Genomic DNA, 22,603 nt, shown 5'->3' with positions numbered 1-22,603 from the left:
AAAGTTTTTTAATCCATTCATCTGCTGATGGGCACTTAGGCTGATTCCAAATCTTAGCTATTGTAAATTGTGCTGCTATGAACATAGGGATGTATAATTGGATTTTTTGTTGTGTGTGTGTGTGTGTGTGTGTGTGTGTGTGTGTGTAGTTTTAAATATTAATTTTGTAACCCATTCTAGGACTATTTTTTATTTTTAAAATTTTTATTGATTTTCAGAAAGGAAGTGAGAGGGATAGAGAGACAGAAACATTGATGAGAAATGTCATTAATCGGCTATCTCTTGACCACCCCCTATTGGGGATCAAGCCCACAACCCAAGCATGTGCCCTGACTGGGAATTGAACCAGTGTCCTGGGTAGACGCTCAACCACTGAGTCACACTAGCCAGGCTGGTGTTTAGTTTTATAAGTTCTTTGTAAATTTGGATAGTAACCCCTTATCTGATGTATCATTGCTGAATATGTTCTCCTATTCAATAGGTTGTCTTTTCATTTTGTTGATGGTTTCCTTTGTTGTGCAAAACTTTTTAGGTTGATATAGTCCCATATGTTTATTTTTTCCCTTGTCTGGGGAAATATCAGAAAAATATTGCTATGAGAAATGTTTGAGATTTTACTGCCTATGTTTTCTTCTGGGATTTTTATGATTTTGAGTATAACAGGTTAGTCCTTAAACTATCTTGAGTTTATTCTTGTGTATGGTGTAAGAAGGTGGTGCAATATCCAAAAATCAATAAATGTGATGCAGCACATAAACAAAATGCAGGATAATAATCACGTGATTATACCAACAGAGGCAGAAAAAATCATATGATCATAACCAGCACCCATTTATGATAAAAACTCAGCAAATTTAGAATAGAGAGAATATACCTCAATGTAATAAAGGCCATATATGACATCCACAGCCAACATCATACGCAATGGGCAAAAACCACAGCATTTCCTTTAAGATCAAGAACAAGACAGGGATATCAGCTTTCAACACTCATTCACTTGGTGTCTTAAGAGGCAGGGAAATCTATAATCCTCTGTCACAGCTCTAACAAAGATAATGGATCTGCCTGTTGTGAAACCACCCTTTCTAAGAATTCTAATAATCAGGGCAATTACTGGAAGTTAGTCTATATTTTATTTAAAATATTTGGTCAAAAGTCTAATTACAATCCAACTCATGGATTTTGCAAGACATTTTCATCTAGTTTGGTTCACATGTATCATAGGTGAGTGATGAAGCAGATGGATCAATATACAGAGAACCAAGTATTGGTTCTAGCTCAAGTCCTGCCAGTGCCTTACTGTGTGGCCTTAAGCAAGTTGCTTTATTTCTCTGGATTTCAATATTATAATCTATAATAAGAGGAAAAGATTGAAATAGAAAATCTTTAATTTCCTTCCTAGCAATACAATGATTTGACTACACACTTAGGCACCTTAGAAGAATTATATATCATGAAGTGATAAATAATGGGACCATAATATAGAAATTAGCCAGAGGGAATCTTTTGGAAATATAGTCTATATCTTGAAGGGAACCCATTAACTTTTGCCAAAGATCATTATACTCTTTTCAGAATAATTTTACCATGAGATCCTCAACTTTTAGCCCATATGCAAGTGTTTTGCAAGTAAATTCATTCTTTTTTCAAATGATAAAATCAGACAACAAACAAAGGGAATAATTCTGAAATCTAATTTCCACAATGACAATGTCACTCAAACAGTATTTCTCAATCTTTTAAAACCAAACTTTTCTTTGAAAAACATAAAAATATTTCACAAGAACTCCTAGAAAAACCTACTCCATCAGATTAAAGTTTTCCAAGTACAGCCAAAAATATTTCTTAGACCTGTATTTTCATCAGTTTGTATTTTAGGGAGATTATTTTGATTTCCAGATATATTTTGTATAATAAGAAATATATTTTTAAAGTAACATATGCTTCCAACCCTTAAACTTTAAGAATTATTGCTTTAGTACTCCTGGCCATCTCTCATAATTCTACTTTTTGGGGCATTTGCTAAACCCAGAAAAGTACAGAATTCAACCAAAGGCCCATGGATTTTACTTTTTGTACAAGTAAAGCTGAAATGAACTAACATTTATTTAATGTCTACTGTGTACCAGACATGAACATTGTTACTTTTTTATAAATGAGGAAACTGAAGCCCAGAGATATGAAGTGAGTTGTTTCAGGCTAGAGAGCTGATAACTGCATCAAGATATGGCCCCAGATTTTCCCAAAGGACATAATTCTTTCTACACCCAAAATGCTGCCCCAACTGCCAAAATGATACCTAAATTAAGCTTTTCAAAAATTATTTTATAAATCTGGTAAAGTTACATGCAAGAAAGTTTAATTCAAATTTTGAGGTATTAGTTTGTAAATAGTCTAATTATCTTAATTCATTTCAAGGATAAAAACGATTTTTATTTCTTTGAATTTATAGAAGAATGTATAGGCTACATATGTTTGTGGGTTATTTAGAGTTGATTTTAATTAATTCAAGAAACAGTAGAGTTCCGAATTTCAGTTGCTCTTCTTTACTTTCGGTTGTGAGTGATTGAATGAAGGACACCATGTTCATGGGGGTCAGACTGCCTTGAGTAATTCATGTGAGATTTTTTTTGGTTCAAAGAAGAAAAATATTTTAAAGCAATTTAGGTTCCAAAATGGCCTGTAAAGGTTGTCCCCTAGGGAGTGAGCAGGGCCCCCCATCAACAACCTTTCCCTATTTAATTTTCCTTTTTCCAAAAAATGATAAGCCCACATATTGGCACTATCATCAAAGAAAATAAGATAAGCAAATTTGATAAACATGTTTACTTGGTGGTATTAGTAACATAATAAGGAATGAAAAGAGGGGGAAATGATAGGGTAAAGCTTTGCAAAGTTGTACTAGAAAAAGAGCATTCACCTTGATGCCAAAGGTCCAGGTTCTACCCTCCTTACTCTGTCACTTGATAACCTTATGTCTTCAGGTAAATTAAGTCACTTTTTGGAGCCTCAGTTTCCTGATTTTAAAATGGAGAGAGGCGTTGGAGGGCTGGTGAAAAAGTGAATGGATTAAGAAGTAAAATTGGTAGTTACAAAATTGTCACAGATGTATAAATTAAAGCATAAGAAATGTAGTGAACAATTTTGTGATAACTAAGTATGGTGCCAGTTGGGTACTGGAAATATTGATGGGATACTTTGTACTAGTAAAGTATATGATTGTCTAACTGGTATAATCTACATCTAAAACCTTGTTCTAATGTTAGGGACAAGGGGAATGATAAATAAATTTAGGGCATGGCCCCCTACTTCACAAGCTCACAGCCCACTATGGAGAGATGCATAAATAGTTAACAATATAAGAGTTATCATAAGGCAGACTATTTGTTATGTTAGGGATATTTACTGAATGACTATGTGCCACTCATCCTGCTAGGTTCTACAGACTTAAAGATGAGCAAGACATGGTCTCTGCCTTCAAAATTATCATAGATGAGTCAGAAATACAGAGATATAAATGGGAAAATATAATATAATGCAGTGAGTGTATTGTTAAAAGCAATTCCTGTGGTGGACATGGTAGGCCAGATTTGCACTTTTGATACATCATTTTGGTAGCAGAGTAGAGACAGATTTTAGGAAGGAAATACTTGAGTCAGATAGATCAGTTAATTAGTGTTTTAATCTAAAGAGAGAAGAAAGAGAAAGAAGGTGAGAGAGAGGAGGGATATCAGTTTACAAGTGTTTTAATAATCCAGAGAGATGGAGAATTGAGAGGGAGAGGAAGAAAGAGAAAACATGGCTGATTGAATGAAAGAGAAGAGGAAGTCTGGAATTATTCAATGGTTTCTGGGTCTTGTAACTGGATAGATGGTGGTGGATGTATAAAAGATCAGGTAGTATAATGAGTTTTATTTTGGACATATTAATTTAGAGATCCCAGGGAGATATTCAAATAGAAAATCTCAGCTGGAATTTGGGAATATAGGTTTAATATCATGGGCATAAAGACATGAGAGACATCAAGATATAGCTCACAATTGAAACCATGAAAGTGAATGATGTTACTCAGTATAAGAGTGCTGAATAAAAAGAGATGATGAAGACCTAGGGATGACAAACATTTAAAGGATGTACAGATATAAAAGAAAGCATGAGGTAAGAAAAGGTAAACAATCAGTGTAAAGAACTCTTGTGAGTTTATTTAAGAAGAGAAAGAAAGTGTCAAAAAGCTAGAATAAGATGCACAGACCAGATGAAAATTATTTTGGGTGTTAGAGACACATTATGACAAAGATACGACTGGGAGTAGAGTAGAGCATGATGATCTATGAGTAAAATGGAATAATTAATTATAAATAAAATGGATTGAAAGCATGGGAATTTATCTTAAGCAACAGGAAAAGCAGCTGTATTGGGAAGTAAGAAGAATGTAGCTGTAGACTATGTGCTGGGAGGGGACAATAAAAATTGAGTTCCTTCTCACTCAACAACCTCAATTTTATCTAATTTAAGAAGTACCCTCTGCAAAGAAAGATGGGAGATGGGAAAACAGGAGAAAAGATGAAGCTTTAGTAGAGTCATGAAGGTGCTGAATGGCTACTATGGGAACAGGAGAAGATACTAATCAGAGGTGTGTAAAAAAAGGCTGGAACAAAAAGAAAACACACAAAACTTAGCTGGAGATCATAAATTTCTAGTTTGGGCATTCCAAATAGAGCCTGATATTTTTAATGGGTTATTTAGCAATTTAGATAGTAAAAAAGTGGATTATGAACTTGATCTTGGCCTTGCCAAGCTGGTGCAGCAGAAGAATGGTGAACAAGGAAGTTAAGGGTTCTTGTGTGAGAATATTTAAATTGACCACTTAATCTAGGCTGGGCAGAGGAGGAAGTAAAATGTGGGAGGGTGCTAGGTCATAGCTGCAAAAATGAAGAGATTTAGAAATTTAACGTCTCTGGGAGTGTATGGTACAAATTAGTATGCTGAAATTTGCTGTGCAGCTCAGTGATTATAATGTTAGAGAAAGAAAACCATTTGAAAATTAAGAAATTAATGAAGTTTGGCAGTGAGAACAAATTTATAAAGCTTGGAAGAAGGAAGGGGCTAATTAGGTCAGATTGTCAGGGCAGTTGAATGTTATAAGCTGCTGATCTGAAAGAGGGTGCTTCTTAAATCAGATAAAATTGAGGTTGTTGAGTGAGAAGGAACTCAATTTTTATTGTCCCCTGAGTCACTTCAAAATCCATACAAGCAGAAATAGATTTTCAGGCTCCAAAATAATCCAGCTGCAGTTGGTGCACCCCTTTTTTTTATCTCCTCCAGTCTGTACTTAGTAACAAACAGATGACAGGAGCTAGCATAGGTCAGTGCCACAAACTTGTTTAAGGAGTTTTGTAGGAGATCAAATCATTGCATCTTGGCAAACGGTTTTCCCTGTTGGTCAGCCTTACATATGTGGCCTCTTTAACACTAGAAGTTCATGCAATAATATACATTGTACACCTCATAGAGGCTTTACTTGAATTTTTATCTTCATTCAGTAAGCTCTCTGCTAATGTTCTATTTTTCTTTGCTTCTCATATTTTATGTGATAGTAATTTGAATGAACTCTTTTAACCTCCTGGAAGACCTCCCTTGAGATGAAGTAGTTGTCACTTGAACTATGTCGGGGGCCATTATCACAATCATCAGTAGGTTCTATAAGAAAAGCCTCAGAAATTTTCTCTCCATCTCCTCAAGGTTGCTGATGATCTCAAGGACAGGTTCTCCCTCTCAGCTCTGTCATTCAGTATCTTGATTGTTCTTATTGATTTTTTAAAATATATTTTATTGATTTTTTACAGAGAGGAAGGGAGAGAGATAGAGAGTTAGAAACATCGATGAGAGAGAAACATCGATCAGCCGCCCCCCGCACACCCCCCACTGGGGATGTGCCCGCAACCCAGGCACATGCCCTTGACCGGAATCGAACCTGGGACCCTTCAGTCCGCAGGCCGACGCTCCATCCACTGAGCCAAACCGGTTTCGGCTCTTATTGATTTTTGATGCAGTTTCCTCTTCCATTTCTTCATTGGAGTTATCCTCTTCTTGTCTTCAAATTCATCTTTTTTTTCTTACTTGAGTTGATTGGTTGGACTATTACAGAATATAATCATATTTAGTACAGTCTTGTCCCTGTTAGAATGCTCCTTGTGAAATTCTCTCTCCTTTTCTTGGTTATCAATGTGGGTACCTACTTCACCTTGATCTTCCCTCCCATCCTCTTTTCCATTGGAAATGTTTGGATCATGCTCTTGGTTTCCTTGATCACTCAGGTCTTTTCCAAGTTTGCTGCTCTTGCTAAACTGAAGATGTGTATCATTTACAGGCTGTTCTTGGTTTTCCTCTGTCTTTGTGATACTTTCTTGTTGATCAGAATCTACAACGGAACTAAAATCAGGAGCAAGAGAATCAATGTTCTCTAGGAGTTTTTTTCTTTTGAGGCTCACTCATATCTTGGTCCAATGTACCTTCAACTGGTCTATAATCCAAATTCTCACTTAAGCCACTTTCACTTTCCTCTTGATCCTGTAATCCCAGCTCTTGGTTGTAACTCTGGTCCTGATCTGCTGACAGGTCATGGTTTTCCTCTTTTGACTGTCGTACCAAAGTTTTTCAGCTTTATGTTTAAGATGGTCTCATATGGATACTATAGTTTACTTTTAATTTTCTGCATCTTAAAACCTTAAAATGAGCACCATAATGTTGTCAGGCATTACTAACATTTCAGCCTGCTGGATGGAACTCAAGTAATCATTTGATTGGGAATGATCAGATAGGAAACTTGCATTTTTCCTGTGCTCCATTGGAGGGAGGGTGGAGTGGAACAGTGTCCCGTGAGGAGAGACTGGGATTTGTGGCTCAGGGGAGAGAGCTGAAATGACAGCCGCCAGGGTCCCTTTGCTTAGTCTCTCTCCCACACTGCAGACTCCATTTTTCTTGGGTGGAGCACTCAGTCATGACTTTTATAAGTTGTAAAGGATGGGTGATGACAATAACCCATTAGAACATAAATTTTTAGGAAAGCAGAAATGTATTTGTTGACATATCAGGGTTTGTACTTTTGCATAATGCTTCCAAATGAGGACTTTAAACTATCCTGTATGTAATTCAATTCAATTATACTACTTTTTATTGAGTGCTTACTAAGTAGCAGCCTATGTCTTGCCTATATGGTGATGAACTGAACAGATCTTGTTATGGCACTTAATGGAACCAACAGCACAGTTGGTGAAATAGCCAATAAACATGTAAAAAATCTAAATTACAATTGATGCTATGAAGAGAAAGAAGAGAGAATAAGAATATATATAATTATGTGTAGAACTACCAAGATCGGACTGACAGTAAAAGTCTCTCTGACTAGAAAACTGAAATTAAAAGGAGTTGAACATCTGAAGAACTACAGGAAGATAATTCCTGATAGGAGTATTATGTGCAGAGAGGACTTAGTCAGGAACAAAATCTTGGCTTGTTCTAAAAAGTTAAAGTTAAAACACAGAGGATGAGGAAGAGAATGGCATGAGGTGATGTCAAAGGGAACAAGAGCCATATTAGGTATGGCATTAAGGCCACGGTGAGAAGTTTCCCTTAATGAAACAGAGAATCAGTGAAGGGTTTTAGGCAGGAGAATTATAAAACATTTCAAAAAAAAATCACTTGGGTCACAAAGTGGAAAGGATAAGAAGAGGTCAAACAATGACATAGTCCTGCCATCAAGAAGTGCAAAATTTAATTAAACACATCTTAACAGAATCTCAATTAGTGTGGTAATTACCACGATAAAGGTAAGAGAGTATGGAAACAAGCAAGAGTTCCAATTCTAATACACCATCACTTAAAATATTCATTTTTTCACTTTAGTGCAACTTATTTAACCTCCCTTAGTCTCAGTTTCCTCATTTGTAATATGGAAATAATCATAGGGCTTCTATGAGGATTAATTATATAATATGTGAAAAGTGCTTAGGTTATAAATAAATGGCAGCCCTCAATAAATAGTAGTCATAATTAGTGTTAGTGTTAGTGTTAGATACAGTATGGGGAATGAACTACACAGGTCAAAACTGGGATACAGAGAGTTCACTAAGGCATCTGTCACAATAGTCAAGAGGAATGATGACTGTGGCCTGGATTAGGATGGCTATAAAGTACACATGGAATAGATATTCATTTAAGAGCTTTTTAGGAGGGAAAAATCACTTGGTTTCTGATTGGGTGTGGGCAAAATGTAGTGGTAGGAGTTGTTTAAATTCTCAATTTCCAGCTTGATTGTCTGGGAGGAGAGTCATGCACATACGGAGAAAGAGAACTCAGACTTAGGAGTGAGTCACCAATCTCACACTTCATCCTAAAACAGGAAACAACAAAATACATCTAGATTGAAGAGGAGAGAGATTGGCAACACAATGGCCAAAGTCAAACCAGAAATATTCAACAATAGAACCAGCATCAAAGATAGAAAGATAGAGGCAGAGGCAGAGACATAGAGAAGACACATACTCCAACTTTAGCCCTTCCATTCAGCATTTTCTTGTTGATGGTTTAGTCTGTTCTTCTCTCTTAAATTTCAGAAATTTCACATATTATCCAAAGCAAGTTAGATGTTTCTTCTCTAAGAGTTTATATGTCTGCCTTGCCACAAACAAATTTCGCCAGCATATCCGTACCATGGGGATTTTACATTTAATTGTCACCAAAAATATTTTTTGGGGAAAAAAAAAACCTTCCCACTTCCCTTTCAGTCTGAAGAAGAGAAGAGATTTTGGAAATCAGGCCATGCAAATCTCTAAACTCACAATAAACTATTACTTGCAGAGGTAGAAGAACCCACAGAAAAAAAATAAGGTGTAAACTTGACCTCTAGCTTGCTGTTCAGGCCTGATAGAGCTCCATTATTTAACACAAAAGTATCAACAGAATATGCCCCTTTAGTAAGTGAAACTTAGTACACCAGTGAAACAGAACCAAATACCCATATCTGTAAAAGCAGAAGTGGAGGTGTGATTTGGGTGTGTGCAAACTGTCCTTATTTTTTTTTAATTGAAATGCATTTGATATATTTTCCTTTGCTCTCTTCACAGCCTCTTCATAGATGATAGATGAGAGTAGAAACAGTGCTAATACTAAAGTCAAAGTGGGTGGTGAGGAGAGATTGGCTTAATGTGTGGGGACAAGGGTTTAGTTATTTCCTGATAGCCTAACTAGAGTAATCTTAGTGTTATAAGATAATAAGGTTCTCTATGTTATTAAAAAGGTTCTGCCATAATGTACCCTTCAAGTGTCACAATGAACCCCATTCTATTATCTAGTACCTCCTGAGAAGTAAGAGGCAAGTGGTGTAGTGGAAATAGGATACTGTAGACTTTGGATCAAGTCAGGTGTGATAGTAAATTTCATTTTTACCATTTTCCAGTTTTGTTACCTCAGGAATTTACTGAACCTTTCTGAACTTCAGTTTCCTCATCTGCACGATGACAATAATAATAGTACTCACCTCTGAGGACAGTTGTGAGCATTTAATTAGATAATGCATATAAAAAAAATCCATTGCAGGTTCTGTGGTACATCACCGATAATCAAACTATGATAATGACTAGTATTTCCTGTCTTTTACCTGTGAGAATTCCTCAATCCTTTTTTGTAAGTCATGCATTCAGAAGACTGCATGATTTTGTAGAACATATCAAAGATAGTCCAAATTGAAAGAATGGAATACTAGTATGAGGGGCAGAAAAAACGGAAAGCGCTGTTTAGAGTAATGGTAGCTCATAATGTGGGCTCTCTTTTATCTGTCAATTAATCACTTGGGATCCTGTTCTTTTAGCCTATTTCCTGGAGCAGGACTTAAAAAATATAGAAAGTCAACCTGCTACTTACAAGGAGAATCTAAAAGCAGGCATCTTCTGTTTTTGTTTTGTTTTTATGAAATTTTAAATTTATTTTTCAATTATAATTAATATTTCATATTGTTTTATATAAGTTTCAGGTGTCTAGCATAGTGGTTAGACATTTAAAAATTTGTAAAGTGATCCCCCTAATAAGTCTAGTACACTCTTAACATCATACATGGTTATAACAATACTAGAGGCCTGGTGCACAGATTCATGCACATTGAAAGAAAATTAATTAGAAGGTGGCTGGCAGGGTCCCTCCGGCAGGTGGGGTCCCTCAGCCTGGCCTGCGGGGATTGGACAGAAACCAGCAGTCCAACATCCTCTAAGGGTTCCCAGAGTGCGAGAGGGCACTCTGCAAAGTTGCTGTCACTCGGCAGCTCCTGCATTGAGCATCTGTCCCTTGGTGGTCAGTGTGCATCATACTTACTGGCTGGTCAGCCAGTGGTTTGGTGGCTTAGCCTTTTATATATAGAGGCTATTGATTATAGTCCCTATGCTGTATTTTACACCCCATGATTATTTATAACTTACCCTAAAAATTTCACCAAAACACTATAGAACTGATAAATGAACTCAGTAAAGTAGCAGGATAGTTGCATTTTGTACTCTAGTAATAAACTATAAAAAAGAGAGATTAGGACAGCAATCCCACTTACAATTGCATAAAAATAAAATAAATAAAAATCTGCCCAGCCAGTGTGGCTCAGTGGTTGAGCATCGACCCATGAACCAGGAGGTCATGGTTTTCGATTCCTAGTCAAGGCACATGCCTGGGTTGTGGGCTCAATCCCCTGTAGGGGGGCATGCAGGAGGCAGCCAATCAATTAATTTCTCTCATCATTGATATTTACATATCTCTCTCCCTGAAATCAATAAAAGCAGATTAAAAAATAAAATACCTAAGAATAAATTTAACCAAGGAAGTAAAAGTCATATACTCAGAAAATTATAAGACAATGAATAAAAAAATACAAATAAATGGAAGCATATATTATGCTGATGGATAGGAAAAATTAACACTGTTAAACTGGTCATACTAGCCAAAGCAATCTATAGATTTAAAGTAATCTCTATCAAAATAAAAATGGAATTTTTCACATAAATACAACAAATAATTCTAAAATGTATATGCAACCACAAAAGATGCTGAATAGCCACAACAATCTTGAGAAAGAAGAACAAAGTTGGAGTTATCATGCTACCTGATATCAAACTATGCTACAAGGCTATAGTAATCAAAACAGCATGGTACTGGCATAAAAACAGGCATATAGATAAATGAAACAGAATAGACAGCCCAGAAATAAATTCACATATATATGGTCAATTAATATATGAAAAAGGAGGCAAGAATATATAATGGGATTAAGGCAGGAATAACTATGTATTGTATCAGATTTATTGCAATGATCACTTAGTGAGTTATATAATGTCTAATCTCTGGACAGTATATCTGAAACTAATATGATATTGTTTATCAACTGTAATTGAAAAACAAAAAAATGATTTAAGTAAACATTAAAAATGAAAAAGAAAAATAGTGTTAGGAAAACTGAACAGATACATGAAAAAAATAAAACTAAACCACCTGCTTATACTATATACAAGAATAAACTCAAATGAAATAAAACCTTACATGTAAGACTCCAAACAATAAAACTCTTAGATAAAAAACATAGGCAGTAAACTCTCTGACATTGCTCTTAGTAATATTCTTTCTGATATATCCCTTCGGCAAGGGAAACAAAAGAGAAACAATAAACAAATGTGACTACAGCAAACTAAAAAATTTTGCACAGTAAAAGAGACCATTAACAAAAATTAAATTTCAACCTATTGTATGCAAGAATACATTAACCAATTATACTTCCAATAAGGGGTTAATATAACAATTGATAAAAATACTCACACAACCCAACACCTAAAAAACAAACAATCCAATTAGAAAATGTCCAGAGGACCTGAATAGACATCTTTCCAAAGAGGACATAGAGATGACCAATAGACATATGAAAAGTTGCTCAATATCACTAATCATCAAAGGAAAGCAAATTAAAACCACAATGAGACACCACCTCACACCTATAAGAATGCCTATCATCAATAAAACAACAAACAAGTGTTGTGAAGGATGCGGAGAAAAGGGAATCCTCATGGACTATTGGTGGGAATGTAGATTGGTGTAGCCACTATGGAAAACAGTATGGAGAATCCTTTAAAAATTAAAAATAGAACTGTCTTATGACCCAACGATTCCACTTCTGGGTATATCCAAAGAAACCCAAAACACTAATTCAAAATAACAGACTGATAGTTGCTAGAGGGGAAGGGGTTTAGGTGACTGGGTTAAATAGGTGAAGGGATTAAGAAGTACAAATGGTTAATTACAAAATAGTCATAGGCAAACAAACAAACAAAAAACAAAATAGTCATGGGGTTGTAAAGTACAGCATAGAGAATATAAGTCAATAATATTGCAGTAACTATGTGTGGTGGCAGAATTATCAGGGTCAAACCAGAAAGGTTTTGTACAGCAAAGGAAACCATCAATAAAATGAAAAGACAACCTACCAACTGGGAGAAGATATTTGCCAATGATAAATCTGATAAGGGGTTAATATCCAAAATTTATAAAAACTCATACAACTCAAAACCAAAACAAACAATCTATTTAAAAAGTGGGCAGAGGCCCTGGCTGGTTTGCTCAGTGGATAGAGCGTCAGCCTGCAGACATAAGGGTCCCTGGTTTGATTCCAATCAAGGGCACATACATTGGTTGCAGGCTCCTCCCTGGCCCGGGCCCTGATCAAGGCTTGTGCAGGAGGCAGCCAATCAATGTGTTTCTCTCACATCGATGTTTCTATCTTTCCCTCTCTCTTCTATTCTTTCTAAAAATCAATGGAAAAATATCCTCAGGCGAGGGTTTAAAAAAAAAAGTGGGCAGAGGACCTGAATACCTGAATAGACATTTGTCCACTCCCTTTTTATAAACTTAAAGTGATCAAAACAACATAAAAATAATAACAACAAAAACCCTTACTTCACCCAAGGAATAACCTCACTGCATTATTTCTTCCACTTCTAGCTCTAACTGTAATAAACATTCTTGCAAATTGGAAAATTTGTAAAATTTGTCTTTGAAAGAAAAAGAAATGATGAAGAGAAGAATGTGTATAAATGTTAGGCACATTTTCCTCCTATTTGAATTCCCAGATCTCTGTTCAGTGGCTTTGTGGCTTTAATGACCTGAGCCTTGCTTCTTCTACCACTATTATGTGCAGAATGAATTAAATGATTTTCAAAGTTCCTCTCCAGTCTAAAATTTTACAAGAGAGATAAAGTAAAATAATAATTTTGCTGCTTTTTAGCCATTCTTATTTGCAGACAGCCTGCATAAACCCAATAAATCCACAGCCAGACCTTGAGAAGTCCTAAATATTCTATATTTCCCAGGCCCTAAACATGATACATAATAGAAACCATACTAAATCATAAAATAAGATTAAAGAAGTCCAAAGGTCTTCTACTCCTTATGATGATTACTTCAATGAAAAGTAACAACAACATTAACTTTTAAATTGTTTCCAAGAAATGATTTTGGTGGCCTGTTTTGCTGGTGCCCTAATCAATGTTTACTCTGACTGTTGGATAATCTGTCATGTCCATGATGTTACACCAGTACAGAATTACACAATTACTCTCTTCTCTTCCAGACCACATAAGGGGAAAGATCCCAGTTCAGCTTCTAAATTCATATACTATTACTTAATTTTTAATGTAAATTTCAAATTGGACCTAAGTCTAGAGAAAGACATAAAGTGCATGAGAACCACAAGCTATTGTGATAGAATAATGAGGAGATAACATCCCTAACCACTGAAAAATCAGCCAGGATACTGGAAATGCAGGCTAAGAGAAGCAGGGCCATTTTCCAAGTATTGTGGTGTCAAGATAGAAAGTCAGAGTCCGAAGGGCAAGGTAGCAGACAAAGGAGAGGCAAAGGGACATAAAAGGTGAGGCTAGATTTCTATCATTACAAATGAGAATGACTGAGCAGTATTCACTTTAACCAAGGCTTTTGCAAGATAAATTTGGACACAAAAGAAACTCAAATGTCACACCCATTTTGCTGTGGTGAGAACAGTAGACTGACTATTTCAGAATATCTTTGCCTGCAAAAGACAACTTTCAATATCTGGGAAAGAAGTTTGGGGGTAATTCCATGTTTCTCTAACTAATTCATTGGGTGACTTTAGATCAATAGTATATTTTCCTTGAGCATTTATTTATTCATCTGCAAACAGGTCCCTTCTAATTATAATATTTTATGTCTTTTCAAATGTGAAAATAAATCTGGGTGTTGGCTAAAGAACTGGTTAACCACTAAACTTTTTTTTCTTTGGTTTGGGCAGGGATCATAACTCTACGACTTACTTTAATGAATATACTGAAATATTCAAGATGCATGACAACAGTACTAGCGATGCTGTGACCAAGTGCAATGTCACTAATTTGACATTTCAGTACACTCTCTATGCAACCACCTACATCCTCATATTCATCCCTGGTCTTCTGGTTAACAGTGCAGCCTTGTGGGTTCTGTGCCGCTTCATCAGCAAGAAAAATAAAGCCATCATTTTCATGATCAACCTCTCTGTGGCTGACCTTGCTCATGTGCTCTCCTTACCCCTCCGGATTTACTACTACATCAGCCACCACTGGCCTTTCCAGAAGACCCTTTGCCTGCTGTGCTTCTACCTGAAATATCTCAACATGTACGCCAGCATTTGCTTCCTGACCTGCATCAGCCTTCAGAGATGCTTCTTTCTCCTGAAGCCCTTCAGGGCCAGAGATTGGAAGCGTAGGTATGATGTGGGCATCAGTGCTGTCATCTGGGTCATCGTGGGCACTGCCTGTTTGCCATTTCCAATTCTGAGAGGTACTGGCTTAGCCAACAATACTGAATCCTGCTTTGCTGATCTTGGATACAAGAAAATGAATCCAATGGCTTTGGTTGGGATGATTACAGTTGCTGAACTGGCAGGATTTGTGATCCCAGTCATCATCATCGCATGGTGTACCTGGAAAACCACCATATCCTTGAGACAGCCACCAATGGCTTTCCAGGGAATCAGTGAGAGGCAGAAAGCATTGCGTATGGTTTTCATGTGTGCTGCAGTCTTTTTCATATGCTTCACTCCCTATCATATTAACTTTATTTTTTACACCATGGTAAAAGAAACTATCATTAGCAGTTGTTCCATTGTCAAAAGCACACAGTATTTTCACCCTTTTTGTCTATGCCTTGCAAGTCTTTGCTGCCTTTTGGATCCAATTCTCTATTATTTCATGGCCTCAGAGTTTCGTGACCAACTCTCCCGCCATGGCAGTTCTATGACCCGTTCTCGCCTCATGAGCAGGGAGAGTGGTTCATCAATGATTGGCTAAAAATAAAATAACTTTTCAATTATGACTTTGTTTCTGTTTCCTGTTTTGTTATGTGCAATGACCACCAGAGGGCAGACGCTCAATGCAGGAGTTGCCGAGTTGCAGTGAATTGGCAGTGGCAGTTCTCTGGTGACACACCCCAGAACCAGAGAGGATGGAGCCCAATTCCTTGCAGGGCTGTGCAATTCCACCTTTGGCCTTGGGTTATGTTGCTTCTGTGGCACTGTCTGCCCCGAATCTGGTTTACTGTACACTTGCCTTTGCGTTCCACACCCTGTACGACAGCAACTTTGCAGAGTGCCCTCTCGTACTCTGGGACCCCTATCTATCTATCTATATATATATATATATAAAAGGCTAAGTGACCGACTGTATGTCTGACGTGCACTGGCAATTTAAAAATATTTCATCTACTTAATTTCCTTTCAATGTGCATGAATCCATGCACCAGGCCACTAGTTTAAAATAAAAGGCAGGTAAATAGGAAGCAGTCAGATCCTATATGTCCTTGTTAAAATGTATTCTGGGTTAGTTCTAATTTTTGAGCCACCATGATTCAAGTAATTTTGCTGCTTGTCTTAAGTTTTGTTTTTATGCATCTAGTATAACATTTACATGCCAGGAACAAAAGCTACAATATTAAACCAGTAACACTGATTAGGAACAGAAAATGTCTAACACTAGACAAGGAAGTGTCCAAGGGGAACAAGCCAACTGAAAAACCCTTTACATGTATTCTCATAATTTTTTATTAAGCTAGTTATATGTTTTTCTTCATCCACTGTCACTTGTACTTTATGATATGTTTGATCAGATGAATGAAGAGTTTCTACTATTTTATTATCTAGAAGCTCTAATTTTTCTTCTGGGTATAGTTTCATCCATTCCTATATTTAGACATTACTCATCTAAAATACTCATCTAGATTAGATCCATATATTATTCTCCTAGGGGAATTATTAGGGAGGTGTTCTTGGTTATAATAAATATAGCCAGAAAAAAATGTACCAAAGCTTATATTGATAGTAGAAGAAGTCCAGTGTATGCCCAACAAAGCATTCATTCATTATCATAGCTAATAATCAGAATATTAATTTAGTAGGTGGGAAAGATTTATAGGTACCTAAGTTAAAATATCTCATGTCTAATAAAGGGAGGGTCTGGGGAGACATATTATTTCCACTAGGAAACCTTAAAGAGGATAATAAAAATCACTTTATATACATTCAATCAATAACAATTAGGTGATAAAAGAACAAAGTTAGAGCAGCATTAATTTGTGAGCATATAGGCCTTGTTGAAGTCTTAGAATAGCTGTCTGCCTTCTTCGTGGCTGGTAGCTTCTCATCTTTGAGATGAAGGCCAGTGTCAGAAATAAGGGCAGATGTCCATTCGTGGTTAGATACCTGATAAGGTAAAGTCCCTTTAACACTGTTGGAGAGGTACTTTAATTAATAGCTTTCCTAATGGACAAAAATCTCCCAGTTGTAAATTGTGGTCTTTGAATCTTTGTCTTTTGGGAATACTGTGAAATGAATGTTACTAATTTATCAGTTCCTTTAATGCAGAATGTCTGATTTTTAGTTCCTTATATTTGAGAAACAAAAGATTTAAAAATCAGCAATATTTTAAACAGAGTCATAAGAATAAAAATTATTCTCAATTCATTTAGTCCCATAACTATTTTTGTTTATCCTGATAATTTGCCAGTATTTTTAAAAATGAATTTAGTTGTTCCTTAGAGTTCTATAAATCTCCATCTAGATAAAATATATGACCTGCTTAGAAGCCTGCAACTTGAAGTCAGGGTCCTTTTCATGGATTTTTCTAAAGACATAACATATGCATCAGAATAAAACAATTTCTTTCTATGAATGACAAAACTTAAAGTGGCATAGTTATAGATTTTATTGTAATTGATTTAAAAACTTTGTTTTTCTATAAGATATAACATTCCAAGACAATAATTTCTTGGTAAGTAATAATTACTGTAAAATGGCATGAAAATAATATAAAGTCTATATATATATTTAGATTCAATACATAATTTCAGCATATAGAGAACAAATAACATGTAAAATTTTAAAACGTTACACATGGCTTATTGGAAGTGTGCATTGAGCATTGGAAATAATTCATAAACTCCCAATATGGAGCACAAATATCCAAAGTATCACTGCTGGGCTCCCTCCACAGGAAACCATCACTTTTGGCTTCCCTGGTGTCGCTGACTGGACACCTGCTACCTCTGAGTTTCCAGTTTGAACTTGGCTCTGAATCTTTGCAAGTTCCTTTCTGGAGAAGACTGAAATTTCTATAACATCCATTTTAACAAAATATATGTATACAAATAGAATAGAGTTATTATTAATTTTTATTTTGCAAATTTCCCATGTAATTGCAAGTATATTAAATAGGGCCTAATTTAGTTTAAAAACATTTATTTTTTTTAAGTAGAGAGAATAAATCCTTGAGGCATTCCAGGACCCATTGGAATGACTCAAAGTCATCTCTTAGTTAAAAAATTATCTTAAAATTTAAACTTTGGGGAGGTTGTCAGAGATACTTAACCAAAAGATTATACCATAAACTCTTTGTAAATCTAGGTAAAAACATATTTTAAGGTAATAACTATAAGACATTAATCAAACTTAAGCCAGTTTTAATATCAAATATTTTGTTCAGACCACAGAATTTTGCTTAATTTATAGTATTTAATCATTTTTTAATTATGACAATAAAATATTTTATCCAAGTAATGCCATCTGGAGGCTAAAAATTTACCACACATAATATACAGACAAATACATATTACATAAAGAACATATACATGAAGACCAGACAAATACATCAAATTACGAATTTTTCCAGAGAAAACACAAGATTTTTAAAAAATATATTTTTATTGATTTCAGAGAGGGTGAGGGAGAGAGAGATAGAAACATCAATGATGAGAGAGAATCATTGATTGGCTGCCTCTGACACACCCCCTGCTGGGGATCAAGCCCACAACCCAGGAACGTGCCCTTGACCTGAATCTCTCCTTATCAGGTGAATTGGGCCCGATTTGACCAGTAAAATATATGTTTCCCCATAACATGCCCTAGTTGAAAGAGGACAGGTTCTGATTTTAAAATAGCCATTGGTTGCTTGGACACCCCTACCATTTGCACAGAAGCTTTACTCTGAGGGAGAGGGAAACTTAGTTGGGTAGCATTAATAACAGATAAAGTAGCCCCAGTATGTACAAGGGCTTTAGTAATTCCCCTTTTCTGATAATTTCAATTTATCCTAAAGTATTAGTAAGGAGAAAGGGAAACACCTTCTCACTTGTGTCTGTGGGCAGGCAGCTGGGAAGGGAGAATTCAGATATTCTACTGCTGGGGCTGTGTGTCCTTGTTTGGATAAGAGCGTGCCCAGCGGGGGCTCACAGAGGCACCCAAGAGTGCCTCTCCATATTTTCACTTGTGTTCATTTTCTCTTTGTAAATCCCATTTAGTTTTCTGCAATCTTTCTTATGGTGACCTGGCTTTTTACAACTAAAACAGAACACTCTACATAGCAGACCTTATTTAATAAGTCTGTTGCCTCGCTCTCAGAAAGCAGTAGGTGTAATAATTGGAGTAGATCAGAATAGCCAATTTCCAAATCAATATATGCTTCATATATATTCATTCACTTAAATTTTAGAGTCAACATTTTTCTAATTTTTACATGCAAAGATATTAATTTAGGTACCCAAAGACAACTGCATTTTGGCCATTTTTTAAGTTGATATTTTCTAGTTAAATCTTCCCATATCTGTAAAGCACTTGCAAGTAAAGGCTTCCTATTAGGAGTATCAAATGAGGGCTGGAGTTTGGAAGTTTTGGGCCTTGGAGGCACATTTCCCATGTTAATTTTTTAAATTTTATTTTTTTGGACGTCTGAAGTCTGATTTGTCATTGCCAGAGGCTTAGATTAAAAGCGTAGGCAAAATAGGTGAAGGGAGTTGAAAGGTATAAATTTTCAGTTATAAAATAAATAAGTAGAGGAGCAAAGATGGCAGCTAACAGGATGGAGGTGAAGGAGAGGGTGTGAGTGAGTGAGGGGGTGAAAGAAGAGTGTGTGGTGTGTGTGTGTGAGTGAGAGACAGTTAAATCTGGCAGAAGTAGCAGGGTTTGGCAGGCCTGGCTCTCCTGGACAGGGAGCACCTACCACGGCTGCGGGCACTCCTAGGCTGCAGGGCTCAGGCATGGAGCCCATGACATCTTGAAGGGGAGAGCGGCTTCTTCTAAGAGCTCATCAGCACCACCACCCTGACTGACCTTGGACACTGCCTGCACCCCTGCAACCACTCCAGTCAAAATCCTGCTGCCCCACCCACAGACCTGCAGAACCTAGGACGTCCACCTCCAAGGGTGCACGGCTCCTGCAGCAGTAAGTGTGACTTCCCTCTCCCCAGCTGCCAACTTCTGGATACCTCAGTTGCACCTTCCCAGAGTGCAGGCTTTCTGAGACCACCACCCCACAGGTCACTCTTGGGTGCCTCTGTGAGCCCCCACTGGGCATGCTCTTATCCAAACAAGGATGCACAGCCCCAGCAGTAGAATATCTGGATTCTCCCTTCCCAGCTGCTTGCCCACAGACACCATGGTTGCACAGCTTCAGCACAAGGGCCCCTTTTAGTGAGTGAGTGTGCCACCTAGGCAAAGGGGCCCCAGTGCCTCTGTGAGTCACCACTGGGTGTGCACGAATCCAACTAGGGAGCAAAGGCCCTGGCAGCAAAAACTGAGTCTTCCCACTCCACAGCTGCCGACCTCCGGACACCACAGTCGCGCTTTTCCAGCATGCATGTTTCCTGAGCCCACTGCCCCACAGATAGTTCTTGGGTGCTGCTGTGAGCCCCCATTGGGCAAGCACCCCCCATTGGGAACGCTCTTATCCAAACAAGGACGCACGGCCCTGGCAATAGAAGATATGAATTCTCCCTTCTCAGCTGCCTGTCCACAGACACCGTGGTCATGCAACTTCAGCACAAGGGCCCCTCTCAGTGTGTGAGTATGCCACCTTGGCAAAGGGCCCCTGGTGCCTCTGTGAGCCCCAGCTGGGTGTGCTCATATCCAAACAAGGACACATGGCCCCCGCAACAGAAACTTGGTTTTCCACCTTCCCCCCTGCTTGTACACAGACACTGCGGTCACACAGCTTCAGTGGGAGGGCCCCTCTGAGTACGCCACCCTGGCAAATGGCTCCCAGGTGCCGCTGTGAGCTGCCAATGGGTGTGCATGAATCCAAAAAAGGGTGCAAGGCTGCAGAAGCAGAAACTGAGTCTTCCTCCTCCACAGCTGCTGGCTGCCAGACACTGCAGTTGTGCTTTTCTGTTGCGCAGGCCACCTGAGCCCCACCACCATGACAGACATCTCCTGGGTGCCTTGTGAGCCCCCACTGGGCACATGTGAATTCAACCAAGGGCACAAGACAGCAAAAATTGGGACTTCCCCTCCTCGGCTGCTGGCCCCCAGACATTGCAGTTGCTCCTTTCAAGCATGCAGGCCTACTGAGCCCACTGCCCCCATAGGGGGCTCTTGGGTGCCTCCTTGAGACCCCGCTGGGTGTGCTTGTATCCAAGCAAGAGCACATGACCCCCACAGTAGAAATATGGACTTCCCCCTTCCTGGCTGCCTATGCACAGACACTGTAGTTGCGAGGTTTCAGCATGCAGACCCCCTGAGGCTGCCGCCACAGCAGGCAACTCCTGGGTGCCTCTGTAAGCTGCCACTAGGTGCACTCATATCCAACCAAGGGCACAAGGCCTTGGCAGCAGAAACTCATGCTTCCCCCTCTTCAGCTGCCGGCCTCCAGTCACTGCAGTTGCACCAATCCAGCGCACAAGCCCGCTGAACCCACTGCCCTGGCAGGTGGCCCGTGGGTGCTTCTCTGAGCCACCACAAGGCACAACCCCAGCTGCTGACATACTGCTCCTGGGAACCTCTGTAAGCAGCCTCTGGGCGCATGTATCCAACCAAGGATGCACATCCCCCAAAGCAGAAACTGGGACTTCTCCCTCCACTGGGCTGGTGGCATACCACAATCACTTGGATCCAGCATGAGCACACACCCCTTGCAAACAACTCCAGGGACTCTCTGTGAGCTGCCATGAGTCATGTGCCTCTCCAACCAAGGGTACATGGCTCTCTCAACAGGATCCATGACATCCTCCCCCAGGCTACCTACCTCTGGACAGCTTGGTGAGTTACTGAGGACTTGCCTCCCTGGACAAGGTCACATTGTTTCAGCCATAGTCTCTGAGATTCCCACATTCCCAGCTGCTAGATCTTGAACCCCCTCATGATTCAAAGAAGAAAATCACTTTTGCCAGAGTCCCACTGCCTCAAGCACAGAGTATGAGATACCTGCCTCCACTGTCATGGGCTCTGGAACCCTCACAGTGAGTTGCAGAGTGACACTAATTCAGCAAGAGTCACACCACACTGGCCAAAGTCACAGTACTTGAGCATCAGGCCCCGAGACTCCTTCTTCCAAGGTTGTGAACTCTGGGATCCCACAGTGAGCACATACTATTGAGACCTCAGACAACCTTTTCCACAACAGCTAGAACCATGATCACATAAAAACAGCTTGCACAATGAAGCCAGGGGTGAGTCACATTGCCAATCTGTGACAATACTTCATCCACAAATAAGAAACTAACATTCAAGATCCAACTACATCAAGAGAACCCTAATAGCTCAAGTAGGGAGCTCCGCTAGATCACCAAGCCCAGGAAACCTGAGAGATCACACCAGTAGCACCACCCACAAAAGAACCTGGGTAGCAAAGCAGTTGGATCTAGGACACAGAAACAATTAAAACTTTACAGCAAAAAATGGGGAGACAAAAAAGCAATCCCCAAAGGAAAGAAAAAGAGGAATCACCAGAAAGGGAATTAAATGAAATGGAGGCAAGTCACATGACAGAGAAAGAATTCAGAGTATTGGTTTTAAGGATTCTCAAATGGCTGGATGACAAATACACACAACTCAATGAGAATTATAAGGAGCTGAATGAGAATGTCACCAACATGAAAAGGAACCAAAAGGAAAGGAAGAGGGACATAGCTGCAATAAACACAATGGAAGGCTTAAACAGTAGACTAGAAGAGGCTGAGGACCGTATCAGCGAAATAGAAGACAAGGTCGGAAAAAACACACAAACACAGCAGCAACTGGAAAGAA

The 22,603-nt window shown here is 38.4% G+C and overlaps 1 protein-coding gene and 1 pseudogene across 1 annotated transcript in view; one reads left to right on the top strand and one right to left on the bottom strand.

Annotated features, from left to right (window-relative positions):
- Positions 1 to 15,419, top strand: part of LOC102246351 (putative P2Y purinoceptor 10) — a 17,825-nt gene extending 2,406 nt beyond the window's left edge. The window contains exon 2 of the mRNA XM_005872854.2: positions 14,351 to 15,419. Within this exon, the coding sequence (XP_005872916.1) occupies positions 14,400 to 15,386 (987 nt within the window). The 5' untranslated portion in view covers positions 14,351 to 14,399 and the 3' untranslated portion in view covers positions 15,387 to 15,419. The remainder of the gene's footprint in view (positions 1 to 14,350) is intronic.
- Positions 4,868 to 9,450, bottom strand: LOC102251431 (annotated as a pseudogene).
- Positions 15,420 to 22,603: the final 7,184 nt, after the last annotated feature.

Source organism: Myotis brandtii, unplaced genomic scaffold (genome assembly GCF_000412655.1).
Source record: "Myotis brandtii unplaced genomic scaffold, ASM41265v1 scaffold394, whole genome shotgun sequence".
Classification (NCBI taxonomy): domain Eukaryota; kingdom Metazoa; phylum Chordata; class Mammalia; order Chiroptera; family Vespertilionidae; genus Myotis; species Myotis brandtii.
The sequence above is the reverse complement of the archived record's forward strand: the minus strand, read 5'-3'. Positions and strand labels throughout refer to the sequence as shown.